The sequence below is a fragment of the Hyperolius riggenbachi genome, chromosome 3 (assembly GCF_040937935.1).
Source record: "Hyperolius riggenbachi isolate aHypRig1 chromosome 3, aHypRig1.pri, whole genome shotgun sequence".
Lineage (NCBI taxonomy): Eukaryota > Metazoa > Chordata > Amphibia > Anura > Hyperoliidae > Hyperolius > Hyperolius riggenbachi.
The window spans coordinates 177,986,090-178,012,100 of record NC_090648.1 but is presented as its reverse complement, the minus strand read 5'-3'; the positions used below and the strand labels follow the sequence as shown (position 1 = coordinate 178,012,100).

At 44.0% G+C, this 26,011-nt stretch overlaps 1 protein-coding gene across 4 annotated transcripts in view; it reads left to right on the top strand.

Annotated features, from left to right (window-relative positions):
* The window catches only part of ADAMTSL3 (ADAMTS like 3), a 697,881-nt gene that overhangs the window by 379,832 nt on the left and 292,038 nt on the right, over window positions 1-26,011 (top strand). For all 4 annotated transcript variants that reach the window (XR_011030288.1, XM_068275326.1, XM_068275327.1 and 1 more), the window contains exon 6: window positions 1,254-1,490. Coding sequence is in view for 3 of the 4 variants with exons in the window: in XM_068275326.1 (XP_068131427.1) it covers window positions 1,254-1,490 (237 nt within the window). In the remaining variant the exon portion in view is untranslated. The remainder of the gene's footprint in view (window positions 1-1,253; window positions 1,491-26,011) is intronic.

The following is a 26,011-nucleotide window of genomic DNA, read 5'->3' as shown; positions in this document are numbered from 1 at the left end:
AACACAATTGCTGCATAATTTTTTGGAGGTGTCTTGGCTGAAAACTGTCATGTCCCAGTTGTGCGGTTGGACTTTGGACACAATGTGGGCTGCACGACCGCTGACTGGAACCTAGGCCTGATGTTAATTGACAGCCATTTTTTTTAAGTCCCCACATCATCAATTAGTGTTCCCCTTTGCAAAATAATGATGATACATGCCTCATTTACCCTAAAAACACCCTTTGAAGCTATTTAAAGGGCACTTCTGGTTTTTCTATCCAGATATCCCAATAGCCCGGATATCCGTGGATGATGCAACCGGATATCCGCGTTCACGCACATATCTAAAAGGCTGGATTCGGATATCCGAACCGGATCCGGATATCTAGGTATCCGGATCCGGATCAATTCGGATTTTAAAAAGCACTATCCGAGCAACACTAAGGACCACTATCGTGAAAATTTGATACCACTATTTGGACAACTACACATGAAAACACATACATAAAAAGTACATTTCTCCCAGAGTATAATGTGCTATAAATTACTTTTTTCCTATGTTGCAGTTGCTTACAGTAGGTTGTAGAAATATGACAGAATTAACACTTTTTGTACTAACCCATCTGCTAATAGGGGATTCTCAGGGTTTTATTTATTTTCAAAAGCACTTAGTGAATGACTACAAGACAGTGGAAAAAACAATGGCACTAGATGTCTATTGGCAAGGTGGCCCCAGATCACTGGTACTCATGAAACATGCACATCAGAAGGAACATCCAAATATGTGAGAACAGGAACAATGGCACTGGATCAGACGAAACAGTACTTTTATCATGGTTCACAGGTGCAGACACCGTGGTATGCAGGATCGGTAAGAGGAGCCTGATGGCCGTTTCATGGTTACCAGCTTCTTCAGAGGCTAAAGCATATGCTTTATTATTATTATTTAGTATACACGTTTCGCTATATATAACACATGACTCAACTTAAAAACAAATTCAACGTACAAACAATCTTCTGGATTGTTACCTGTTTGTAAGTAGGGGACTGCCTGCAGTTTAATAATTATGTAAAGATACCTATTGCTACTCCTAAATGTACATTTTGCTTCTTTCTTTACTTTCAATATTTTATTAAAGTTTCTTCTTTTACAGCAGAGCAAGGTCACATAAACCAAAAAGTAAAATTATGTGACAAGGGGGCTCTTTCTCTTTGGCTAGTAATTAGACTCCTTTTCTATTCCATTATAAATGTGGCTCCTCTGTTTTGCAGGATTGTCCATCGGATGTTGGAGACTTTAGGGCTCAGCAGTGTTCTGCGCACAACGATGTCAAGTACCAGGGGCAGTATTATGAGTGGCAGCCAGTCTATAATGATGCAGCAGCTCCCTGTGCTCTCAAGTGCCAAGCTGTGGGGAAAAACCTGGTTGTAGAGCTTGCTCCTAAAGTCCTAGATGGCACCAGGTGTAACACAGACTCTCCAGACATGTGCATTAGTGGCATATGCCAGGTAAGTGTTTCATGTTTTCTGTCTGTGGCAAATGAAAAAAATGTAAACCCATGATTATTAAGTCATATGAAAATGCCAGCTAACAAAACATAAAGCTATTATTCTTATAGTTTTATTTACTGTAGTCTGAATTCCCTTTATTGCCTATTATGGTTTAGAGAGTGTAATATGATCCAACCTTTCCCCAGCATTCCTAAACTACATAAAAGCAACAAACCTAAAATGAATAGTAGGGACTTTTTTGGGGGGTACCGTAAAGAGGCAGTGTACCAGATCAAAGATACATGGAAACATATAAATAAATATTTTTTATTTTTTTATAACATATTGGCCCATATGCAATTCACTTTTACGTCTGAGTTTTCTCCTAGGAGGTAATTTTTCATCTTCAATTTAAAATAACTTTCCAGATCTTACCAACTGAAAAAGTACCAAAAATTTAATGAAAAAGGACTACCAAAATTATTTTGAGTATTTAATTACTTTCTGGTGTCTCTAAAGGCATTTTATTGGCAAGGTTAAAAATTTCGGGGGTCCGTTAAAAATGGCGCCAGTTATCGTAGTCAAAAACGGCGCCCCATAGAGAACCACTTTCGGTAGTTATTTTTCGTTTTTGACAGCTAAAAAATGGTGCCGGCTTTAAAAACGATATTTATCGTTTATATTTATATTTGTATTGCTCCCAAACGATATTTATCGTTTTAACCCTTGCTTTGCTGCCGTTTGGAAAATATCTGCCCGCCGGCTTTAATGTTTAATAGCAAAGCCCCCTTAAAAGCTAAAAACACCAAATTTGCAGGGAATGTTAAGAAGAAAATTGTGAACAAGAGGAAAAATTTTTTTTCCAAAAAGACCTTATAGTTTTTGAGAAAATCGATTTTGAATATTCCTCTTCTGACCATGGGAAAATTAAACGCCCGCCGACTTTAGCGGTTAATAGCAAAGCCCCTTTAAATGCCAGAAACACCAAATGTGTAGGGAATGTTAAGAAGAATAGTGGGAACACGAAGAAAAAAAAATGTTCAAAAAGACCTTATAGTTTTTGAGAAAATCGATTTTAAATCTTCAAAGAGGAAATGTATCTATTTAAATCGCGTACTGACATTTCCGTGGAAACTTTTTCCGCTGACTTTAGCAGTTAATAGCAAAGTCCCCTTAAATCCTAGCAACACCAAATTCGCAGAATATGTTAAAAAGATACTGGGAAACAATATTTAAAAAAAAAAATTGAAAATTTTTATTTATTTATTTTTTAAATTAAAATTTGTGGGTTATGTTCTGAGTGTGGGAATTTTTTTGAAAAAAATGACGTGGGGTCCCCCCTCCCGAGCCTCTGTAACCCCTTGTCTCCCATGCAGGCTGGGATAGCCAGAATGCGGAGCCCCGGCCGACTGGGGCTTCGCACCCTGAGCTATACCAGCCCGCATGGTCCATGGTATGGGGGGGCTTCGGGGGGGAGGGGCGGCCAAGCCTTCCCCTCCCCCCCGGAGCCCTTGTCCAATCCATGGACAAGGGGCTCTTCCCCACCTCCGGTGCCCCAGGAGGAGGTGGGGGCGATGACTCCCTGGGGGGGGGGGTTCATGGTGGCATCTGGGAGTCCCCTTTAAGAAGGGGACCCCCAGATGCCCACCCCCCTCCCAGGAGAAATGAGTATAGGGCTACTTTGTACCCCTTACCCATTTCCACAAAGGGTTAAATGAAATAAAAACACAACAACGAGAGAAGTCCTTTAATGTTCTAAATTAACCAGAAATACTTACCTGTACCTTTAAGAAAAAAATCCCATGTCAATTAGGTCCTACGACAGTATCCTCTGTCTTGCGATCTTCTGTTACATGTTGATTGAAGATCTCCGCCGCCCCGACGCCACACACGCCGCCTCCGCCGCACTGCTCTTAGCTATACTTAGTATAGCTAAGAGCAAAAAGCATCTTTAAATTTTAGCTCCAATGGTCCCCATTGGTTCCTTAACAGACCAATGGGGATCAGGAGGATCCATATTGGTCGATAAGGAACCAATGGGAAGCCTTGGAGCCAAAATTTAAAGATGCTTTTTATTCTAAGCTATACTTAGTATAGCTGAGAGTTGCGTCTATGCATCTATCTAGACGCATTAGCGCTAGCTGCTGCTGCCCTCCCTGCCTCCCCCCACCTGTCACCCTCACCCATGCTGGCACCCATGGGTGCATTGGGTGCCAGCATGGGTGAGGGTGACAGGTGGGGGGAGGCAGGGAGGGCAGCGGCAGCTAGCGCTAATGCGTCTATATATCTATATAGACGCATAGACGCAACTCTCAGCTATACTTAGTATAGCTGAGAGCAGTGCGGCGGAGGCGGCGTGTGTGGTGTCGGGGCGGCGGAGATCTTCAATCAAGATGTATCAGAAGATCGCAAGATGGAGGATACTGTCGTGGGACCTGATTAGCGTGGGATTTTTTTCTTACAGGTACAGGTAAGTATTTGTGGTTAATTTAGAACATTAAAGGACTTTTCTCGTGGTTGTGTTTTTATTTCATTTAACCCTTTGTGGAAATGGGTAAGGGGCACTTTGTACCTCTATACTCATTTCTCCTGGGAGGGGGGTGGGCATCTGGGGGTCCCCTTCTTAAAGGGGACTCTCAGATGCCACCATGAACCCCCCCAGGGAGTCGTCGCCCCCCGCCTCCACCTGGGGCAAGGGAGGCGGGGAAGAGCCCCTTGTCCATGGATTGGACAAGGGGCTCCGGGGGAGAGGGGGAGGCTTGACCGCCCCTCCCCCCCGGAGCCCCCCACACCATGGACAATGCGGGCTGGTATAGTTTAGGGTGCGAAGCCCCAGTCGGCCGGGGCTCCGCATTCTGGCTATCCCAGCCTGCATGAGGGACAAGGGGTTACAGAGGCTCGGGAGGGGGGACCCCACGTCATTTTTTTTTAAAATTTGGTATCAATTTTTATTTTTTTAATGTTCTGAGTGTGGGAAATAAATTTTAAAAAAAACCGACGTGGGGTCCCCCCTCCCGAGCCTCTGTAACCCCTTGTCCCCCATGCAGGCTGGGATAGCCAGAATGCGGAGCCCCGGCTGACTGGGGCTTCGCACCCTGAGCTATACCAGCCCGCATGCTCCATGGTATGGGGGGGCTTCGGGGGGGAGGGGCGGCCAAGCCTTCCCCTCCCCCCCGGAGCCCTTGTCCAATCCATGGACAAGGGGCTCTTCCCCACCTCCGGTGCCCCAGGAGGAGGTGGGGGCGACGACTCCCTGGGGGGGGGGTTCATGGTGGCATCTGGGAGTCCCCTTTAAGAAGGGGACCCCCAGATGCCCACCCCCCTCCCAGGAGAAATGAGTATAGGGCTACTTTGTACCCCTTCCCCATTTCAACAAAGGGTTAAATGAAATAAAAACACAACCACGAGAAAAGTATTTTAATAATCTTAATTAACCACAAATACTTACCTGTACCTTTAAAAAAATGTTCCCACGCCAATATATCCTCGGAAATGATCCAACGAATAACAATATCCTCTTATCTTGCGATCTTCAATTAACTTGATTGAAGATCTCCCACGCCAATTAGAATACTATACCTTACAATGCGTCCTGCGTAGGGACGCATAGCACGGCTCCCGCTGTCCTCCCCGCCTCCTCACCTGTCACCCTACCTAGCCTGGCACCTGGTGCACCCATGGGTGCCACCCTAGGTGAGGGTGACAGGTGCAGGCAGACGGGGGGAGACAGCGGAGCTGGCAGCTATACGTCCGCACAGGACGCATCCTAAGGTATAGCAACCGGCTCTTTAGTAGCCGGTTCTTTTTGTATTGAATCAAATGAATTTTGAACTACTAAAGAGCCGGTTACTATCCTAAGGTGTAGTTACCGGCTCTAAATGAGCTGGTTCTTTTTATATTGAATCAAATTAATCGATTCATTTGATTCAATACAAAAAGAACCGGCTCATTTATGAGCCGGTTACTATACCTTAGGATGCGTCCTGTGCGGACGTATAGCTGCCAGCTCCGCTGTCTCTCCCCGTCTGCCTGCACCTGTCACCCTCACCTAGGGTGGCACCCATGGGTGCACCAGGTGCCAGGCTAGGTGAGGGTGACAGGTGAGGAGGCGGGGAGGACAGCGGGAGCCGTGCTATGCGTCCCTACGCAGGACGCATTGTAAGGTATAGTATTCTAATTGGCGTGGGAGATCTTCAATCAAGTTAATTGAAGATCGCAAGATAAGAGGATATTGTTATTCATTGGATCATTTCCAAGGATATATTGGCGTGGGAACATTTTTTTAAAGGTACAGGTAAGTATTTGTGGTTAATTAAGATTATTAAAACACTTTTCTCGTGGTTGTGTTTTTATTTCATTTAACCCTTTGTTGAAATGGGGAAGGGGTACAAAGTAGCCCTATACTCATTTCTCCTGGGAGGGGGGTGGGCATCTGGGGGTCCCCTTCTTAAAGGGGACTCCCACATGCCACCAAGAACCCCCCCCCAGGGAGTTGTCGCCCCCACCTCCTCCTGGGGTTGGCCACCCCTCCCCCCGAAGCCCCCCCATACCATGGACCATGCGGGCTGGTATAGCTCAGGGTGCGAAGCCCCAGTCGGCCGGGGCAACGCATTCTGGCTATCCCAGCCTGCATTGGAGACAAGAGGTTACAGAGGCTCGGGAGGGGGGACCCCACGTCATTTTTTTCAAAAAATTTCCCACACTCTGAAAATATTGTTTCCCAGTATCTTTTTAACATATCCTGCAAATTTGGTGTTGCTAGGATTTAAGGGGACTTTGCTATTAACTGCTAAAGTCGGCGGAAAAAGTTTCCACGGAAATGTCAGTACGCGATTTAAATAGATACATTTCCTCTTTGAAGATTTAAAATCGATTTTCTCAAAAACTATAAGGTCTTTTTGAACAATTTTTTTTTTCGTGTTCCCACTATTCTTCTTAACATTCCCTACACATTTGGTGTTTCTGGCATTTAAAGGGGCTTTGCTATTAACCGCTAAAGTCGGCGGGCGTTTAATTTTCCCACGGTCAGAAGAAGAATATTCAAAATCGATTTTCTCAAAAACTATAAGGTCTTTTTGAACAATTTTTTTTCTTCGTGTTCCCACTATTCTTCTTAACATTCCCTACACATTTGGTGTTTCTGGCATTTAAAGGGGCTTTTCTATTAAACATTAAAGCCGGCGGGCAGATATTTTCCAAACGGCAGCAAAGCAAGGGTTAAAACGATAAATATCGTTCAGGCAGGACAAAAAAAAAAAGTTTTAAAACGATAAATTTCGTTCAAAAGGTCTGCACTATTTTAACCTTTAAAACGATAAATATCGTTTTAAACATATATCGGGCAGAAGGGGGCGCCATTTTTTTGCCGGCGCCATTTTTAACTAGACACAAAAATTTCACCTAGGAGAAAACTCAGGAGAAAAACTGAATTGCATATGGGCCATTATGTTAAAATAGCATGGCCCATGTGCAATTCCATTTTTCACCTGAGTTTTCTCCTAGGTGATATTTTGAAACTTGTCAATAAAATGACTTTTAAACCATCACCAAGCCAAATAATGCTCAAAATAATTTTGACAGTACTTTTTACATACTTTTTAAAAGTTTTTCCATTGCAAAGTTCTAAAATGTTATTTTAAATAGCAGATGAAAATGTTTCTTGTAGGAGAAAACTCCCCATGGGCTATATGCAATTCACTTTTTCACCTGGGTTTTCTCCTAGGTGATATTTTTAAATGTATCAATAAAATGCCTTTTAACCACTTGAGGACCCACCCTTTACCCCCCCTTAAGGACCAGCGCTGTTTAATGGGATCTGTGCTGGGTGGGCTCTGCAGCCCCCAGCACAGATCAGAGGGCACACAGAGCGATCAGATCGCCCCCCTTTTTTCCCCCCTATGGGGATGATGTGCAGGGGGGGTCTGATCGCTCCTGCCTGCAGGCATTTAGCGGGGGGGGGCACCTCAAAGCCCCCCTCCGCGGCGAAATTCCCCCCTCCCTCTCCTACCTGTCCCCTCCCCGGTGATCCGGGCTGCACAGGACGCTATCCGTCCTGTGCAGCCAGTGACAGGACGTCCCCTGTCACATGGCGGCGATCCCCGGCCGCTGATTGGCCGGGGATCGCCGATCTGCCTTACGGCGCTGCTGCGCAGCAGCGCCGTACAATGTAAACAAAGCGGATTATTTCCGCTTGTGTTTACATTTAGCCTGCGAGCCGCCATCGGCGGCCCGCAGGCTATTCACGGAGCCCCCCGCCGTGAATTGACAGGAAGCAGCCGCTCGCGCGAGCGGCTGCTTCCTGATTAATCAGCCTGCAGCTGGCGACGCAGTACTGCGTCGCTGGTCCTGCAGCTGCCACTTTGCCGAGGCACGGTATAAGCGTGCGGTCGGCAAGTGGTTAAGCCACCAGCAAGCAAGAAGATACTCAAAATAAAGTTGATAGTACTTTTGCACTTACTTCTCAGTACTTTTTCAGTTGAAAAGTGCTGGAAAATTATTTTAAATAGAAGACGAAAAAATTATCACCTAGGAGAAAATGTAGCAGAAAACTGGAAATGCATAAGGGCCCATGGCCAATATGCAATTCAGTTTTTCTCCTGAGTTTTCTCCTAGGTCAAATTTTCATACCTTGTCATAAAATGTTTTTTTTAACCACCAATATGCAAGAAAATGCTCCAAATAATTTTAATCGTACTTTGTCACCAACTTTTTGGTACTTTTTCAATTGTAAAATGCTGAAAAGTTATTTTTAAGAGAAGATGAAAATTATCTCCTAGGAGATAACTCAGGAGAAACAAATAATTGCATATGGGCCCATGGCCCATATGCAATTCACTTTTTCACCTGAGTTTTCTCCTAGGAGATAATTTTTCATCTTCTATTTAAAACAACTTTCCAGCACTTGTCAACTAAATAAGTACCAAAAAGTAATTGAAAAAGTACTATCAAAATTATTTTGAGTATTTTCTTGGTTGCTGATGGCTTAAAATGAATTTTATTGACAAATATAAAAATATCACCTAGGAGAAAACTCAGGTGAAAAAGTGAATTGCATATGGCCCAATGTGTCAATAAAGTCATAATCTAAAATACCCTCTTATGTCAAGAAGATATTACACATACAAATACTAGATCATAACATGGCATGAATTATGAGTGTTGTAATAAATAGAAGGGTTTGAGAGCTTTATCACCCAAGTAGACTATTTAGCCACCCACAAGAACCAAGTCAAGTACAATTTTGCTGATTATTACTGTCAGGCGTGGACTTACCCCCGCCGCGGCCAGCGGCGCGAACGCCGCTCTCGGGGCTGACGTCACCGGGACTCCTAACTTCCGGCCTGCCTCGGCTGCTGCCGCTGCCGGTCAGCGTTCCAGTCGCAGGTTGTCCCAGCAGGGCAGGGCAGCACGCTCACGCACGGAGCGTCATGCCCTTTATGCCCTAAGAAGGAGGCTCCCATGAGCGGCTTGCTGGGACACTTCCCGCCCCCTCTCTGACGTCACCTGGGGGGTGGGGGTTGCTGGTTTGACAGCCTGCATTTAAGCAGCAGGCTGCCAGTGCTCTTTGTCCGCTGTAGCGATCACACCCCTGTGCTAGCTCTCGGATCCACAGTATACTTATATATTGGTTACGCCAATATATAAGTACTGGAAGACCATACCATTGTGATTTACCTGTGCCTTTGACCTTTTGCCTGTTCTTGACCTCGATTTCTCTTGATCCTCTTGTACCGCTGCCTATCTGACTTCCCGTTGCCAACCTTGCTATTCTCTCGTTCATTCTCTTGCCTGTGTGTCTCTGTGCCTCGTGTATCTGATTTCTGTTGCCGAACCTTGCTTGTACGACATTTCTCCGCCAGCGGGCCCGTGCCGCTGGACGGAAGTTCCTGCGCTCTGTGGGCCCTCGCCACTGAGTAGTACGAGAATTACTGTTGCACCAATCACTACATCTTTGTTATTTTCATTACCTGACTGTGGGTTCCTTTTCCACAGCCAGAGAATTGTGTATCCCGTTATCTTTGCTAAGCTTTGCAGTTAGCTTACAGAACGTGACAGTACAGCGGACCAACAATATGGATGCTCTGGTTCAGCAGGTTAATACTCTGACGACAGTCGTTACTCAATTGGGCCAGACCGTTAAAGATCAGAAGGTCCAGCTCAATCGACTAGCAGAGGCTGTGCAAAATCTGCAGGCGCCAGTTATTCCCGCTCCAATATTGCCTGTCGAACCTAAAATGCCGTTGCCCATACAGTTTTCAGGAGAACGTTCTGATTTCCGTAATTTCCGGGATCGATGTCAGTCATATTTTCAGATGCGTCCCACTTCTTCTGGTTCTGAATGACAAAGGGTCACGCTCATAAAGACCCTCCTACAGGGCGATTCGCAGACCTGGGCCTACAGCCTACCCTTGGGTCACGAGGCCCTTACCTCTGTTGAAAAATTTTTTGAAGCCATGGCGGTCGTATATGACGATCCAGATATTTCCGCCACGGCTGAGAGGAAACTGAAAAGACTCAGACAGGGTCAGAACTCAGTGGAGACTTATGCTGCGGAATTCCGCAAATGGTCATTCTCTACCAGGTGGGAGGCTCAGTCTCTTCTGGATAGGTTCCTAACTGGGTTGTCTGATTCCGTGTCGGAATTGATGTTAAGTCACCCTGAACCCAGAACTTTGGATGAGGCCATAAGTCTTGCTATTAAGATAGACCGCAGGGTACGTTTTCACAGGTCGGCCAGGCAGCGACCCATCATGCGGTTTCAGCCTTCCACGAGTCTTCCTAATTCCTCTTCCACTGACGAACCCATGCAGCTGGGCCACTCCAAGCTATCTGAGACAGAAAAGTTGAGAAGAAGAAAGGAGGGTCTGTGCCTATATTGTGGGGAAAAAGGTCATATCGCGTCCGTTTGTACCAAGAAGGCGGAAAACTTCTCCGCCTAGGGTTAGTCGGGGGTACTACCCTAGGCGAGAATTCTGTACCTCCTAAAGATAAAGTCTTATTTCCCATTTCCATTTCTTGGGACAAACAAGATATTTCGCTGCAGGCTTTTGTTGATACGGGCGCTGCAGCCAATTTCATGGATTTAAATTTGGCACTTAAGTTAGGCATACCGGTTATTCCTTTAGAAAGACGTATTATAGTCACTGCTATCGATGATTCACCATTACAGGATAGTCAACCTGTCTCTCTTACACCTGAGTTAATTTGTACCGTTGGGGTTTTACACTGTGAAAAATTACGATTTTATCTCATTAAAATGCCGTCATGCTCTATTATTTTGGGCCTACCCTGGCTACGTCTGCATTCTCCACAGATTGATTGGTCCTCTGGACAGTTGCTGTCTTGGTCATCATACTGTCAGAAGCACTGTATATCTAAGTGTCCTCTTCGGTCTGCTCACTTAGCTCCTCAGGGCCTACCTCAGCATTACATCTCTTATGCCGATGTTTTTTGTCCACGGTCTGCTGATTCGCTACCACCTCACAGACCTTATGACTGCCCGATTGAGCTCAGACCTGGAACCATGCCCCCCAGGGGTCATCTTTATAATCTTACTGGCCCCGAAAAAGTGGCTATGAGGGAGTACATCCGGGAGAATTTAGATAAGGGGTTCATTCGCCCCTCCAGGTCACCCGCCGGGGCAGGATTCTTCTTTGTAAAGAAAAAAGATGGGGGTCTACGTCCCTGCATTGACTACAGAGCTCTCAATGCCATAACGATTAAAAACCGTTACCCGCTTCCCCTGATTGATGATCTCTTTACTCAGGTCACGGGTGCTCAGATATTTACTAAGTTGGATCTCAGGGGAGCCTACAACCTGGTCAGGATTAGACAGGGTGACGAATGGAAGACAGCATTCAACACTCAGGATGGGCATTACGAATACCTGGTCATGCCTTTTGGTCTGTGTAATGCCCCCGCTGTCTTCCAAGAGCTAGTTAATGACATTTTCAGGGATGTAGTGGGGAAATTTGTGGTCGTCTATTTGGACGACATCTTGATCTTTTCTCATAACATCAGCGAACATAGGTCTCAGGTTCAGTATGTGTTACATAAGTTGCGTGAAAATTCATTATATGCCAAGTTGGAGAAATGTTTGTTCGAGGTCACTGAGGTCCCATTCCTCGGCTATATGATTTCCAGATCTGGGTTATCAATGGATAACAGTAAAGTCGCGGCAGTTTTGAATTGGCCTCAACCGGTTGGTCTGAAGGCTTTACAACGGTTTCTAGGTTTTTCTAATTATTATAGAAAATTCATAAAGGGGTATTCCTATCTGGTAGCTCCTCTTACTGACATGACAAAAAAAGGGGCTAATATTAGCAACTGGTCTCCCGAGGCCATCACTGCTTTCTTAAGTCTAAAATCAGCCTTCTGTTCTGCTCCCATTCTGCACCATGTCGATTCTTCCAGGCCATTTATCGTGGAGGTAGACGCATCTGAGATTGGTGTTGGGGCAGTCTTGTCGCAGTATTCCGGGTCACAGGGGAGACTCCATCCCTGCGCTTTTTTCTCAAAAAAATTTTCTGAGGCGCAGAGGAATTATGATATCGGGAACAGGGAGTTACTGGCCGTAAAGTTGGCTTTTGAGGAGTGGCGACACTGGCTGGAGGGGGCGGAGCATGTGATCACGGTTTACACGGATCATAAGAACCTGGAATATCTGAAGGGGGCTAAGAGATTAAACCCCAGGCAGGCACGTTGGTCCTTGTTCTTTTCTAGGTTTGACTTCATCATCACGTTTAAACCCGGAAGCAAAAATTTAAAGGCAGATGCTCTTTCCCGATGCTTTGACATAGAGTCAGTACTACCCTCTGAACCAGATCCAATTTTATCTGAAAAGGTTGTGTTAGCCAGTATAGACTCAATTGAAGATCTTGCTTCTGCCCTTCTCCCTTACCAACCGGACAGTCCGGCAGGAAAACCTCCTGAGCTCATGTTTGTGCCTTTACAGTTCAGATTACAGGTACTGCAACTCTTTCATTCCTATAAACTAGCTGGTCATCCTGGAGTGGCTCGAACCAGAGAGTTGTTATCCAGAAGTGTCTGGTGGCCCACTTGGAGGAGTGACGCCGAAGAGTTTGTTGTCTCTTGTGCAGTGTGCTCACGGAGCAAACCCTCACGAGTATCTCCGGTGGGTACCCTCCAGCCTCTGCCCATACCCTCCGAGCCCTGGACTCATGTATCCATGGATTTCGTGGGAGAATTGCCCCCCTCGGATGGTAATACGGTGATTTGGGTCATTGTTGATCGATTTTCTAAAATGGCTCATTTCGTGCCTTTAAGGAAATTTCCCTCCGCTAAAGAACTGGCAGATCTTTTCGTGATCCACGTTCTTCGCCTTCATGGGGTTCCTGAGAACATAGTGTCTGACAGGGGGATGCAGTTTGTCTCAGAATTCTGGAGAGAATTTTGCAGGGTACTGGGGATAACCCTCTCTTTTTCGTCCGGTTTTCACCCCCAGACCAACGGTCAAACAGAGAGGGTGAACCAGTCACTGGAACAGTATCTTCGGTGTTATGTGGCAGACAATCAAACGGAATGGGTTCAGTACTTACCATATTCCGAATTCGCCCATAACAATCTTCGGAGTTCTTCCTCAGGGTTTTCGCCCTTTCAGATCGTGAATGGAAGATCACCTAGGTTTTCTCCCCTTCCTGTCAGTGCTTCATCCTTTCCTGCCCTGGTAGCCTGGCAGGAGACGTTAAGATCTCTTTGGAAGGAAGTAAACGCTAATTTGAAAAGAACAGTTGCTCTCCAGAAACGACAGGCTGACCGAAGGCGTTCACCCGAGTGGGAGTTCTCTCCCGGAGATCTTGTCTGGATCTCTACTCGGCATATTGCCTTACGACAGCCATCAGCAAAACTTGGACCTAAATTTATAGGTCCATATCCTATAGCCAAGAAGATCAATAGGGTATCTTATCAGGTGACATTACCCCAATCTATGCGTGGAGTGAGAACATTTCATGTGTCTTTGCTAAAGCCCGCGGTACATGTGGACTCTTACCCTCCCCCCGTTATTGTGGACGGTGAACCTGAGTATGAAGTCGAGAGAATTCTGGACTCTCGTTTGGTTCGGAGTTCTCTCCAGTATCTGGTTCATTGGAGAGGATATGGTCCTGAGGAGAGGTCCTGGGTACCAGCACATCAATTCCACGCACAAGAGCTCATACAGGACTTTCATGACTCCCATCCCGATAGGCCTTCTTTAGCGCGTTCGGAGACCACGCCTCAGGGGAGGGGTAATGTCAGGCGTGGACTTACCCCCGCCGCGGCCAGCGGCGCGAACGCCGCTCTCGGGGCTGACGTCACCGGGACTCCTAACTTCCGGCCTGCCTCGGCTGCTGCCGCCGCCGGTCAGCGTTCCAGTCGCAGGTTGTCCCAGCAGGGCAGGGCAGCACGCTCACGCACGGAGCCCTTTATGCCCTAAGAAGGAGGCTCCCATGAGCGGCTTGCTGGGACACTTCCCGCCCCCTCTCTGACGTCACCTGGGGGTGGGGGTTGCTGGTTTGACAGCCTGCATTTAAGCAGCAGGCTGCCAGTGCTCTTTGTCCGCTGTAGCGATCACACCCCTGTGCTAGCTCTCGGATCCACAGTATACTTATATATTGGTTACGCCAATATATAAGTACTGGAAGACCATACCATTGTGATTTACCTGTGCCTTTGACCTTTTGCCTGTTCTTGACCTCGATTTCTCTTGATCCTCTTGTACCGCTGCCTATCTGACTTCCCGTTGCCAACCTTGCTATTCTCTCGTTCATTCTCTTGCCTGTGTGTCTCTGTGCCTCGTGTATCTGATTTCTGTTGCCAAACCTTGCTTGTACGACATTTCTCCGCCAGCGGGCCCGTGCCGCTGGACGGAAGTTCCTGCGCTCTGTGGGCCCTCGCCACTGAGTAGTACGAGAATTACTGTTGCTCCAATCACTACATCTTTGTTATTTTCATTACCTGACTGTGGGTTCCTTTTCCACAGCCAGAGAATTGTGTATCCCGTTATCTTTGCTAAGCTTTGCAGTTAACTTACAGAACGTGACAATTACATTATAAGATCAAGAATCCCATTGGTTGCAATTATTAGAAGATTCAAAACTTTTTGTAAACAGTAATAACTTCCCCAGGAGTACAGTCGTAGTATACAAGCCAAGGTAATACTAGTAAAGTGTGGCACTGCTAATACAAAAAATGAAGGATAACTGAATCCATCAGTGTGGTTGCCCCATAAAGACAGTATATAAATATGCATGCTCTTTTTTGTCACAGCATCTGTGATGAGCAAAAATTCTAATGTTCTTTTTTTTTTTTATTAATTCTCGCAAAAGCAATGGTAAATTTGACCTTTCGTGTGAAAATGCCTGCGAAAATCATTTTTAAATAAGTTTGGTATTTTTCACTTTTTTTTGAGAATTTTCGTGCTAAAATGATTGTACACGTTTTCACAGTAAAAATAATTATTTTCACATTTTTGTGGTAAAAATAAAAAAAAAATTTCAGTGAAAATAATGATTTTACGTTCTTTTGTAAATGTTGCTATATTGCAAAAATACAATGTATTTGTAAGGATCCCTCCTGTAGCATATTCTGTCCATTGCAGTGGAGCTGCAAGCGAACAGTTTTGGCTTATCTGCTTGCATTCGGTTGTGCATTCGCAATAAGTCTCATTGTCATTTGCAATCGCTCTGCAGTTCTGGGCAGCTCAGGATGCTGTCATCATTCCACCAATTGCTTGTTGCAGCTGAGCTGCGGCCAGATAGCCCTGAATTTCCTGCATGCATGTTATTACATAATTCTGCATGTATTTCTTATGGGGGTCCTTTGCATTCACAGCCAGCTAGCAAATGGTAATCAAGCCAGCTCAGGATTTAGTGATTATCATTCAGCTGTGTGGAGATTTGCATACCTGCATCCTTTGGCTGATGCCAGCATAAAAGTCTGCCTCCCATTTCATACCCCGCCCGTCATAGGGGTCAGTACGCTGATCTACTGGGCACCTTGTTACTCTGTATAGTTCTGTTATTGTAGTTCTATGTGACCTTATTACTTTTGCTTTAGCTAGTTCTTGATAAAAATATATGCAGACTTGCTAATCTATATTTATCCGTTAGTTGAGCCGTTTGTTATTTTTCTTATCATTGTGTATTGCCTAGTTCCATGCTTGATGGACGTTCGCTGCATCCGCAGTGGATCAGTGAAGTCCATTATCCAGATAGCTTGGATTCTGCCATCACCACATTGGTGACTAGTAGTATTCCTGCTACTCTAGTTTCTGGGAACGTAACTATAGGCTGCAGTTGCTAATGGTTACATTCTATCCTGTAGTCTTGCCTGGGTGGATGCTTGCTGGTGACTGTTGTTAGCCAGCTTGCTCTGCTTCTGTGAACGTGACTGTGAGCTGCGGTTGCTACTAGTTACGCCCCAATCTATAGTCCTGTCTTGTACCTGTCTGAATACTTGCTATCGCTAGGGCAGCACAGTGCGAACTAAGGCAGTACAACATCGCATAGCGCTGCCATTGTGTTTTATTTGTAGCGATATCGGAAGCCCAGAGCTGCAGTTGCTCTGGGCAGCCTGTGTAACCTCTTCCATTATCCAGCTCTTAGCCTTGTTGTGCTGGGTGGTCAGAAAGTATGACCCGCCAGCATTACAGTATTTTTGCTAAAATTTTCTCTTAATCAAAAATGCCATTTTTGATATGAAAATTACTTTGGCGAAACTTCACAAGCAACACTGCATAGCATGCTGCGCTCACACAAAACATTTCTATTTCGCTATGTTCTCTCTATACCCATACCCACTTTTGTTCAGGGGTAGGTGTGCCAAATAGGCGAGATATATCCCTGATTCTACTGAGGCTTAAAATTCAAGCTACTTAGCCTAAATCTTGTAGATCTTATCAATTGTTAACATTCTTTACTAGCCTGAGTGATGTTTTTCTTACATTCCAGTATAGAATGTGAAGTGTGAACTGTTTAAAGCATCATTAGTGGAGAGTTATTAGTTAAGAACTTCAATTACATGTACCGTTTCAAACCTTAGGGAGCCCAAGCATTTTTCTTTTGTACACTTCTCTATAATTTCTTGCCAAAGATTTTATATACTTAACATTAGCCAACAAAGAAAAAAAGAAGCGGAGGGGGTTTCCATTTCAGCATTGGCACTCATGTCTGGTGTAACTTTGTCAGCAAATACACGGGTTTGGTGATATCAGCCAATTAAATGGACCATAAAACTGACACCGCTTGAAAAAGCAATTCTCAATCATCTCCCTGACATCAGGCCTTTTTTCCTTTTCTGGAGTGGAAAATATGACAGCCCCCCTTTTTTAGCTTTATTCAGAGAAGTTTTTTTCTAACTAGAATCCTAAGTTGTAAAATGGTGGTGTGCATTGGCCGGCACAGAACCAATTGAAACTGCATAAAGAAGACCCTATTCAGGAGGATATAAGATATACATGCTTTAGAACTGAGATGGAAATTATATTTATGCAGTATTGCCAGATGTCTCAGTAGCGTTGAATGAAGAGGTTAATAGTAGGTACGCAGAACTGCAGAAAGATTAAGACCCAACCTCAAGACAAAAAAATTGATTTATCTTTTTGGTTATACAAAAAAAAACCTATTTAGGTTATTTATTTCTCTTTCTTTCCAGACCTGAAGGAATTTCTCTCAATTATAAGAGGAACAGAGACAATGGGCCTGACCTACGGTAATATTGCTATGTGTAGGCAGCACACGACAATGTTAACAGTATTAATGTCAGCAGATTGCTGCATATTGCGCAATTAGTATGACCCATAGTACATGTGTAACATGAGCGTTGATATGGTAGTGCGTGTTAAGCAATCGTAATGTGCATCACTATAGCAATGCTCACGTTACCCTTGTGCTAATTGCACAAATACTCTGCTGGCATTAGTACTGGCAATTTTGCCATGCACTACCTGCGTACAGCAATATTACCTTAGGTTTATGCATCAGGCCCATGCAGCTTTCTGTGTAAAGCTGGTAAGAGTTACAATCCCTGTCAAGCTTTTATTGCTGTCCCATGCTCTATGCCCCCCTTGTTAACTGTAGTATGCACAGTATGATCTCTTAGGGTCCATTTACCCTTGACACTTTTGTGTGTTATTCTTCATGCAAAAAAAGCATAAGGTCTAACAGTCCATATTAACAAATGTAGAAAAAACTTGCCGTTTGCTGTTTTTATTTGCATGTCAGGTGTGTTTTTTCATTGCAACATTTTGCACTACCACCAAAACCGTCGATGTTCCATTCACTTGCACAGTAGCCAAATAAGTTAAAATGGTCTTGAAAGGCCATGAACCAATCACTATTAAAGTCAGAGGAGAAAACTCTGGTGGTTTGTTTGGGCCCCTGGAAGGCAGCATCCAAAGGCACTAAAAGGCATGTGAAGTTATACTTTGTATCGTAGGGAGAAGGGGCCATTTTATACAGCTTAATAGGCTGCATGGGGTAAAAAATGCACTTTACCGCTTTTTGAGTCCCCTTAAAATTTCCTCACTGCCCCAAGAGATTAGCAGCACTATTATTACTTAAATACAAGACTCTGGTTTAGGCTGCTTTCCCACCAAGACGTTGTGTTTTAGGGGACGTTATGGTCGCATAACGTGCCTCTAACGCAACGCCTGGTGCTGTTGGAGGAGGACGCCAGAGTAAGCTGCGTTATGCACTTCTTTGTGCGCACTGCACAGTACAGACTGCGGAGAGCACGTGATCGTTCCGATCACGTGGTCTCCGTGCAGCTGATTGGCTGGCGGGACCACTCCGCATCATGTGGTCCCGCCAGCCAATTAGTGGCCGCTCCAGGAAGACAACACTGCAAGTGCAGTGAATATTAAGTAGCCATGTGCCTGGCTACATTAGCGGACTCTCCCCGCTTTCTCTCCGGCAGCATATATTAAATAAAAAACATTACTGAGCATGTGCTCACAGTCTAACACAGCTAAAGCCGCATATAACGTACTGCATGCTGCACTTTCCCAGAACAATGTAACGCAACGTGGGCACTGTGAACAGCCCATTGATATTTCATTACTGTGCGTTACTCTGCGTTACAGGCTGCTCTAACGTGGGACTTTAACGTCTCACTGTGAAAGCAGCCTTAAACTATGCTTAAAATGATTAATAGTTTTATTGTCACTTTCCCTTTTGCAATCTTATCTGTCACTGAGCTAAAATGAATCTGAATCTTAAGGAACCCTCCATGCTGGGAGGATGTTGTTTGATCTACTAAAGGTGTCCATACACTGAAACGTTTTCCCGCCGATAGACAGCAGATTCGATCACTGTGATCGAATCTGCTGTGAAACGCTGACCAAACGTCTGAATTCCGTCCAAAATTGATCGTTCCTGACGATCTGTCCGCGTGGATTTTGCTCAATCGCCGGCAAGTCGGGAGTGCGTCTATAGCGGTGTTTGAATGTCCGACGACCGACGCTAGCGGCAATACATTACCTGTTCCGCCGCCACGTGTCCCCGCTCTCCCCGCTGTCTCTTCTCTGCGCTGGGCTCCGGCTGGCTTCACTTCTTCCTGCCCTGACAGGAAGTTTAAACAGTAGAGTGCCCTATACTGTTTAAACTTCCCCCGACAGGAAGTAAAGTGAAGCTGGAGCCCAGAGCGGAGAAGGGACAGCGGAGACCGGATGGACTCGTGCCGGCCGGATGAGGTAATGTATGCAGGGGGTGGCAGCACCGGCAGCTCCACAGATTGTGAATTGGTTTAAATCGATAGTGAAATCGATTCAAAATCTGTTTGCCGTGTAGGCAGCCAATAGATCCTTCTTTGATCAGATTCGATCACAGAGGGATCTATCTGCTGGTCGATCTGGTGGCAATCAACCAGTGTATGACAGCCTTAAGAGGAGAGCTAAAATGTTTACTAAAAGCAAACACATCAGGGTGCTTTTGTATGCAAACTATACTGATTGTAAGCAGCACTGTGCCTTCTGACTGATATGGATATAGCTGCATACCTACACAGTGAGGCATTTTACAGTACTAACTGGGTGGACTAACTTCATGGGTGGATTGTGATTTTTACACAGTTAACTCTTCTTTGAAATAAATGGTGTTAGGATAACTACTGTATATGAGCAATAGGGAAACGGGACACAGGATTGCAGTGCATGTTACGCCCCATTGCAAATCCACTGTAATTTTGCACACATATCTTGGATTGCCGATCATGAGTAATGCTGTACCTTGACAGAGCAATTTTGCTCTATATATTATTTTTTAAAAGTTCGGTTTGATCACAACATTGGCAGCATCTGAAAACATTTTAAATGAAATATCAGTCAAATTAATACTGTTCGTCCATCTATGCTGTCTGCACAACAGCAGGACATGCTTCCACTTTCAATATACAAAGACATCCGAAACCCTTGTTTTGCCAGAAAAAGATTTCATGATTTTGGGCGGAGAATTCAAGTGGAAAATGCCTTTAATGTTGCAGTAGTAACAGGATTAAATAAATTAAAAAAGTGTTTATTAATACAGTGGATGTGTTTTGGATTTTTGGTTGAGTAAAACCTTTGGCAATGTAGACTGACTGAAGCAGGAAGCAACACTTTCATTTTGCATTAAACATTTAAGCCCATTGTATATCTCTTTGTTCCTTAGCCTTTGAACAGCAATGATGTGTATGTTTACTGCCTAATAAAGCATTAATAGTATACCATTCTGGTTGTAATATATGGCTGAATGGAAATTTCAATGGATTAGCCCCACTTTCAAATGTGTAAACATTGCTTTAGCTTTCAAAATCTCCCAAAAAAGGTTTTGTTTTTCAATTATAAAATACACTACAATATCATGCTTTTTCCATGGCTATTATTTGCTGAATTAACATAATTTCTTTACACCCAGCTATTAAGTTGCCTGAACTGTATAAGGCTCCCTGCACACCGCAAATCCAATTTGCGATTCCGATTTGCAATTCCGATTTTCCCTGGATGCTATCAAAACAAGAAGAAAAACGCACAAAAAACACTGCATGCAGTACCGATTAAAAATCTGAATCGTATGTAAAATCGCGTCAAAATCGCAAATTGGAATCACATATAGGGCTTGATTCACAAAGCGGTGCTAACCTACTTAGCACGTCTAAAGTCTTTAGACGCGCTAACCAGGGTGCTAAGTAGGTTAGCACCGGATTTCTCAATCAGATCGCGCGCTAACTTTGTTTTACGCGCGCTAAGTCCCATAGGCTTTAATGGGCACTTCGCGCGGAGCGCCCTGTGCTCTGTGCAGTACGCGCGTAAAGTTTTACGCGCATAAAGTTTTGCGCGCGTAAAGTTTTATGCGCGAAAAGCTTGTTTAGACGTGGTAAGGGGGTTTTCACAGGCGTGCTAACAGTTAGCACCGCTTTGTGAATCAAGCCCATAGTGTGCAAGAGGTCTTATATTCAGAGCAGATCTGTAGCGGAACAAAAAAAAAAGTCACACACTCACCCATGAAGAGGGAAGGCTCTGGATCCTATAGAGCAGAGTTCCCCAACCCTGTCCTCAAGGCCCACTAACAGTACATGTTTTGCAAAAAACCACAAGCATGCACCGGTGAGGTAATTAGTGTCTCAGCAGAGCTCATCAACTACCTCTGTGCATTTCCACAAAACATGCGCTGTTGGTGGTGCTTGAGGACAGGGTTATATACACTATACACTATAGAGCCTTCTATATCTCTCTACTTCCCCGATGTCCACCATTTGAATTTTCTGACTCTTGGAGCCTTTGGAAAGCTTTGCGAGCACTTGTGTCTCTGAGTGCACCTGAAGACAGGTGGCCCGGTACTGCATACACACACGGGTGTATTCTCACGCATGCACAGTATGAAGCCTTTGACTTTTTGGGGGCATTTAGACACACAAATTCAAAACTAAAATATTTTCTGTCCATGAAGTGGACATCCAGAATTTATTTAGTATAAAAAACAAAACAAAAAAAACCTCACTGGTTGCTGCTGTTAAGCAACCACACTAAATTTTGACAGGACCCAGATGATGTTGACCCAATGAAAGCTGTTATTCGTTGTGTGTAGATTTTAGTTCAGTTGGAATGTCTCATTTGCATAGGTGAATCTCTGCAGTCTGACATGCTATTGAAGCAGAGTTCACATACCATTACAAATGTTTATGTTGCACGTAAGATACATTTCCTCTGCTCTCTGTAGACAGCTCTCCGAGAGCTTTCTCTCTCACACATAGGGTTAACAGATGTATTGTGAGGAAATCCCCCTCCCCTTATGGTTCACTCAGTGTCAGATTTGGTGACACTGAAGTGTAGTATACACCAGTACTTAGCAGCACTTACCAAACTACTCCTGTTTCAATGTAAACAAACATGTTAATCAATTGTGTTCCTTTAACTACAGTATATACTGATTGTCCCCAGGAGGCCACCTAAGTAATTCCATTTGTATTAACGATATAGAGACTGCAAGGGTATCTTTTAGCAGATAAACTTCTCAGACGTGCTGTTTCTTGGATACTGTAACTAATACATTGGATATATGAAGACAGAAGCACTTCATACCATGTGGTGGGGTTCTGCCGCCTTATTATTTTAGATAAGATTAATTGCAATATACACTTCATAAACAACAGATCTGAGAATCGCATTTGATAGAACATGGAAATGAAGCTAAGGAGCTTGTTGCAAGCTGAACATAATGAATGAATCCCTGTTTAGTGCATCAGTAGTGACATGTTTTTGGCATGAGCTGCTAATGGTTTGGCAGGTGTTTTGACTCATACACTAAACTCATTTAAACAAACATGTCATCATGCTAATGTGCAGCGCTTTTCCTTGTTGGCTGATAGAAGCAAGGTCTTGTTTTAGAAGACCTTCTGTCCATGATACTAGTCAGAAGTGCCTTCACAATATGAAATAGGTGCTCCGCAATTTCTGCAGTCACTGTGTCTAGATAGTAGTGTTGGAAATACATTGGACAGGATGGGCTGTGTCTTTTGAACGCTGATTGGTAAATCCACAGCGACTCAAACTATTATTTTTCTGCTGAAATTAAATTCTGTATCGCAATTGTTTGCATCAAATATTATCTTATTTGATATTAACTTATATTTTATCTTAACAGTTTATTATCCATGTTAAGCTAAGTACACTGTAATTTGTGATAAATCAATAGACCAGTAAACAATACATATCTTCTTGATATCGATCATTTACCTGTTCTACCACTTTTCACCTTTAGATATGAGACACACAGAAATGTAGACATATATATGTTCACATACAGTATATTAATCATACTACTGCTGCAACCCTATCACAGTAATGCCCAGTGCAGTACAAGAGGCATAGACAAAGGATATAGGAGTATATTTACAAAATGCTGGTAAATGTTTAGTGCACGGGCAGCACATGTAAAATTTGCTGGTATCTGCGTAAACTACATTACTTGTTTTATGCAAATAGTGTAACTCGCGTTATACACACATCGTCTATATTGCTTGCATAAAGTAAATTACTGACTGACTTAACCACTTAAGGACCGGGCTCTATTTCAGAAATCTGTGCTGCGTGGGCTCTCCAGCCCACAGCACAGATCAGCAGGCACGCAGGGCGATCAGACTTCCCCCCTTTCTTCCCCACTAGTGCCATGTCCTGCTGGGGGGTTCTGATCGCCGCCGGCTGTATGTGTTTAGCGGGAGGGGGCTCCTCAAAGCCCCCCTCCGCAGCGATTCCCAGCCTCCCTCTCTTTCCCTCCCTCCCCTCCTCTCTCTGGGCGGCACAGGACGGTGATCCATCCTGCACCGCTTCTGATAGGCTTCAGCCTATCAGATGCCGGCGATCCCCGTCCAATCAGAGGCGCCGTATGATGTAAACACAGGGGATTTCTTCCCCGCATGTTTACATTTAGCCTGCGAGCCGCAATCGGAAGCTCGCAGGCTGTTCACGGAGACACCCTCCGTGAACTGACATGGAAAGGCCGCTCGAACGAGCGGCTGTTTCCATGTAAAACCACTTACGACCTGCCGCCGCCTATCAACGTTAGGCGGTCGTTAAGTGGTTTTTAAAGTGGCCAATAATGATACAATTTGCCGAATGATCAATTATGAACGATTCTTCTTATGTACAATCATAAATAATTGTTTGGGAACACTAATGGACAAAAATCTCTTTTCCAATGCGATCAGATTGATGAAATCGGCCCGAATTTAAGTTCAATCCCGTCAATCTGATTGGTTAGGAGATTTTTGTCCATTAGTGGTCCCAAATGATCATTTACAATCATTCATAAGTAGAATCATTCGTAATTGATTGTTATGCAAATTGTATCATTAGTGGCCACCTTCACATTGACCACGTCACCCAGTAATGCACAGCTTGCATCTTCTCCCCGGCAGCTTCTGAACTGGCTGCTAGAGTTCCAGTCTCACTGTCATGTCATCGAAGCCAACCTGGAGCTCTAGCAGCCAGTTCAGAAGCTGCCAGAGAGAAGCAAAGATGTGAGCTGGAGCAAGAAGTAGCGTTCCATTCATCAGCACTCTGCATTGGGGGTCCCCACACATATATACCACTGCAGCTAAACCAACCCTAATCACACTCATGCACTTTACACCCCAAAATAGTCTTATTTGCAGTGATATATGGTAATCAATCTTTTTGATGCTTGCATTGTTACATTCTTCATGTCATTCTATATATAGATTTGTAGTTTTGGCCTCCACTGTCTACATTTAGGAAGATGCAGTCAGTGCCTTATTAATGACTTTTTCCAGGTGGATAGCCTATTGGCAAGGCCTTAGATGTGGGATTTGAACCCTTGACCTGAGTTTGAATCCTGGCTCAAGCCAATGCGTAAAAACAGTAAGGTGTCTTTGGGCAAGGCTCCCTCATGACCCTGGTCGCCCATGGAACATGCCCTTAGTGGCCTCAGCCCTGAAGTGCTTTAAGTCCACCATGAGAAAAGCGCAATATAAATGTTCTGTGTCAGTGTAAAGGTCTGTAGTAAGCTTTCCACTGAATTAAGGTAACATAATACGCTGTCAGCTCATCCACAAGAGCTATTTAACTCAAGCATTACATAGACCAGTTATTAGCCTAAGTATATCTTACTGTGTAGAGTGCGGAGAGCCCTTTTGCTGGTTCTCGCACTTAAAATGAGGGAATTGGGGAATACGTTTCCAAATGCTTGCTGGAATGGGGAACTACAAATAATAATTTGGTGTGACATTTGTGTCACAATACTCATTGGCTCATGTCTTTGTTTATAGCAGTTTCATACCTAAAATAATTTTCCATTCTGTTTTCTTATTTTGTTATGCCATGGTATTCATTATACGTTTTTCTTTGAATGCTGTCTACTAGTGTTTATGAAGCTCCACAAGAATCCTTACTTTTATTACAGTTTCTTTTTACGAGAACAGTAGCTTTGCTGGTTGTATTTTCATGTCAAAATAACTGTGAGCATAAAGGAAGTGAAATCAGTCCAACAGACTCTACTTTATACTTTTTAGCTTTTTTACTATTTTGGCTTTTTCAATTGAGGTTCTATTTTATATTTCTTTCCACAATCCTAGCTTCTTTCCACTTTTCCTGTCTCTTTTTTTTTAAGTATTTAGGAAAAACCAACAGCAAAAATTACTTTCTCAGGAGATCATTCGTTACAAGCTCATCATCAAGACCCTGTAATATTTCTATGAAAAATGTACATACTGAACCGAAGTGATGCATTTTGGGAGTAACTTCCTATTTAAGTGAAGCCAAATATGTGAAAACCTTTTTTGTTTTAAGAAAGCAAAATTGCATGTGGCATTTTCAATAGGCATGCTTCCTAGTGGTCTACAGAAATCCTAGTGTATCTGGTTCTCCATAACTTAACTGGGTACCCTGCAACAATAACAAAGGCGCCTACAAAAAAGAGTTCCAGATATTGCCGCTATAGAATATCTGTAAAATTACAGATGTTCTACTTCTTAATCCCGATAGTAATATATTGGTTATCTTTACCGATATTTTATTATGACCTAACCTATCTCTACTCTCCCTCTTCTGATGCCTAACCCTTAACCCTCCCTCTACCAATGCCTAACACTTACCTCTACCGATGCCTAACCCTTAACATCCCCCCGGGGTGCCTAACCTTTAACCCCCCCTCCCCGCGCAAAGCCACAACTAGTGGCATTACTGGAGAATGTGATTTCCGCATTGAGGTTTCCTATTGCCATTATATGGATTTCCCTATGTTTTTTTGTACTAGGCCTTTTTTTGTACTGAGACTTCCACTATATGATGTTTACAAGGGATCCCTGGCACTTTTGTTGTCTAGCCCTTCAAGGTCCTTTAAGAAGGTTGATTAAGTACACTGGTTCTGCAAGAGTAGTATGTTATATCCATCATTACTGATCTGAATGACAGCAAGATTTAGTATACACTCTTGCTTAGAAGGAACTTGTGACTTGGCAGACTGTTCCTGTGTACATAGCCACAGTAATTAGATCATTTATTGTAGGTGATTTGTATCTCGTGTCTCTTGGCACCTTTATGTTTTACT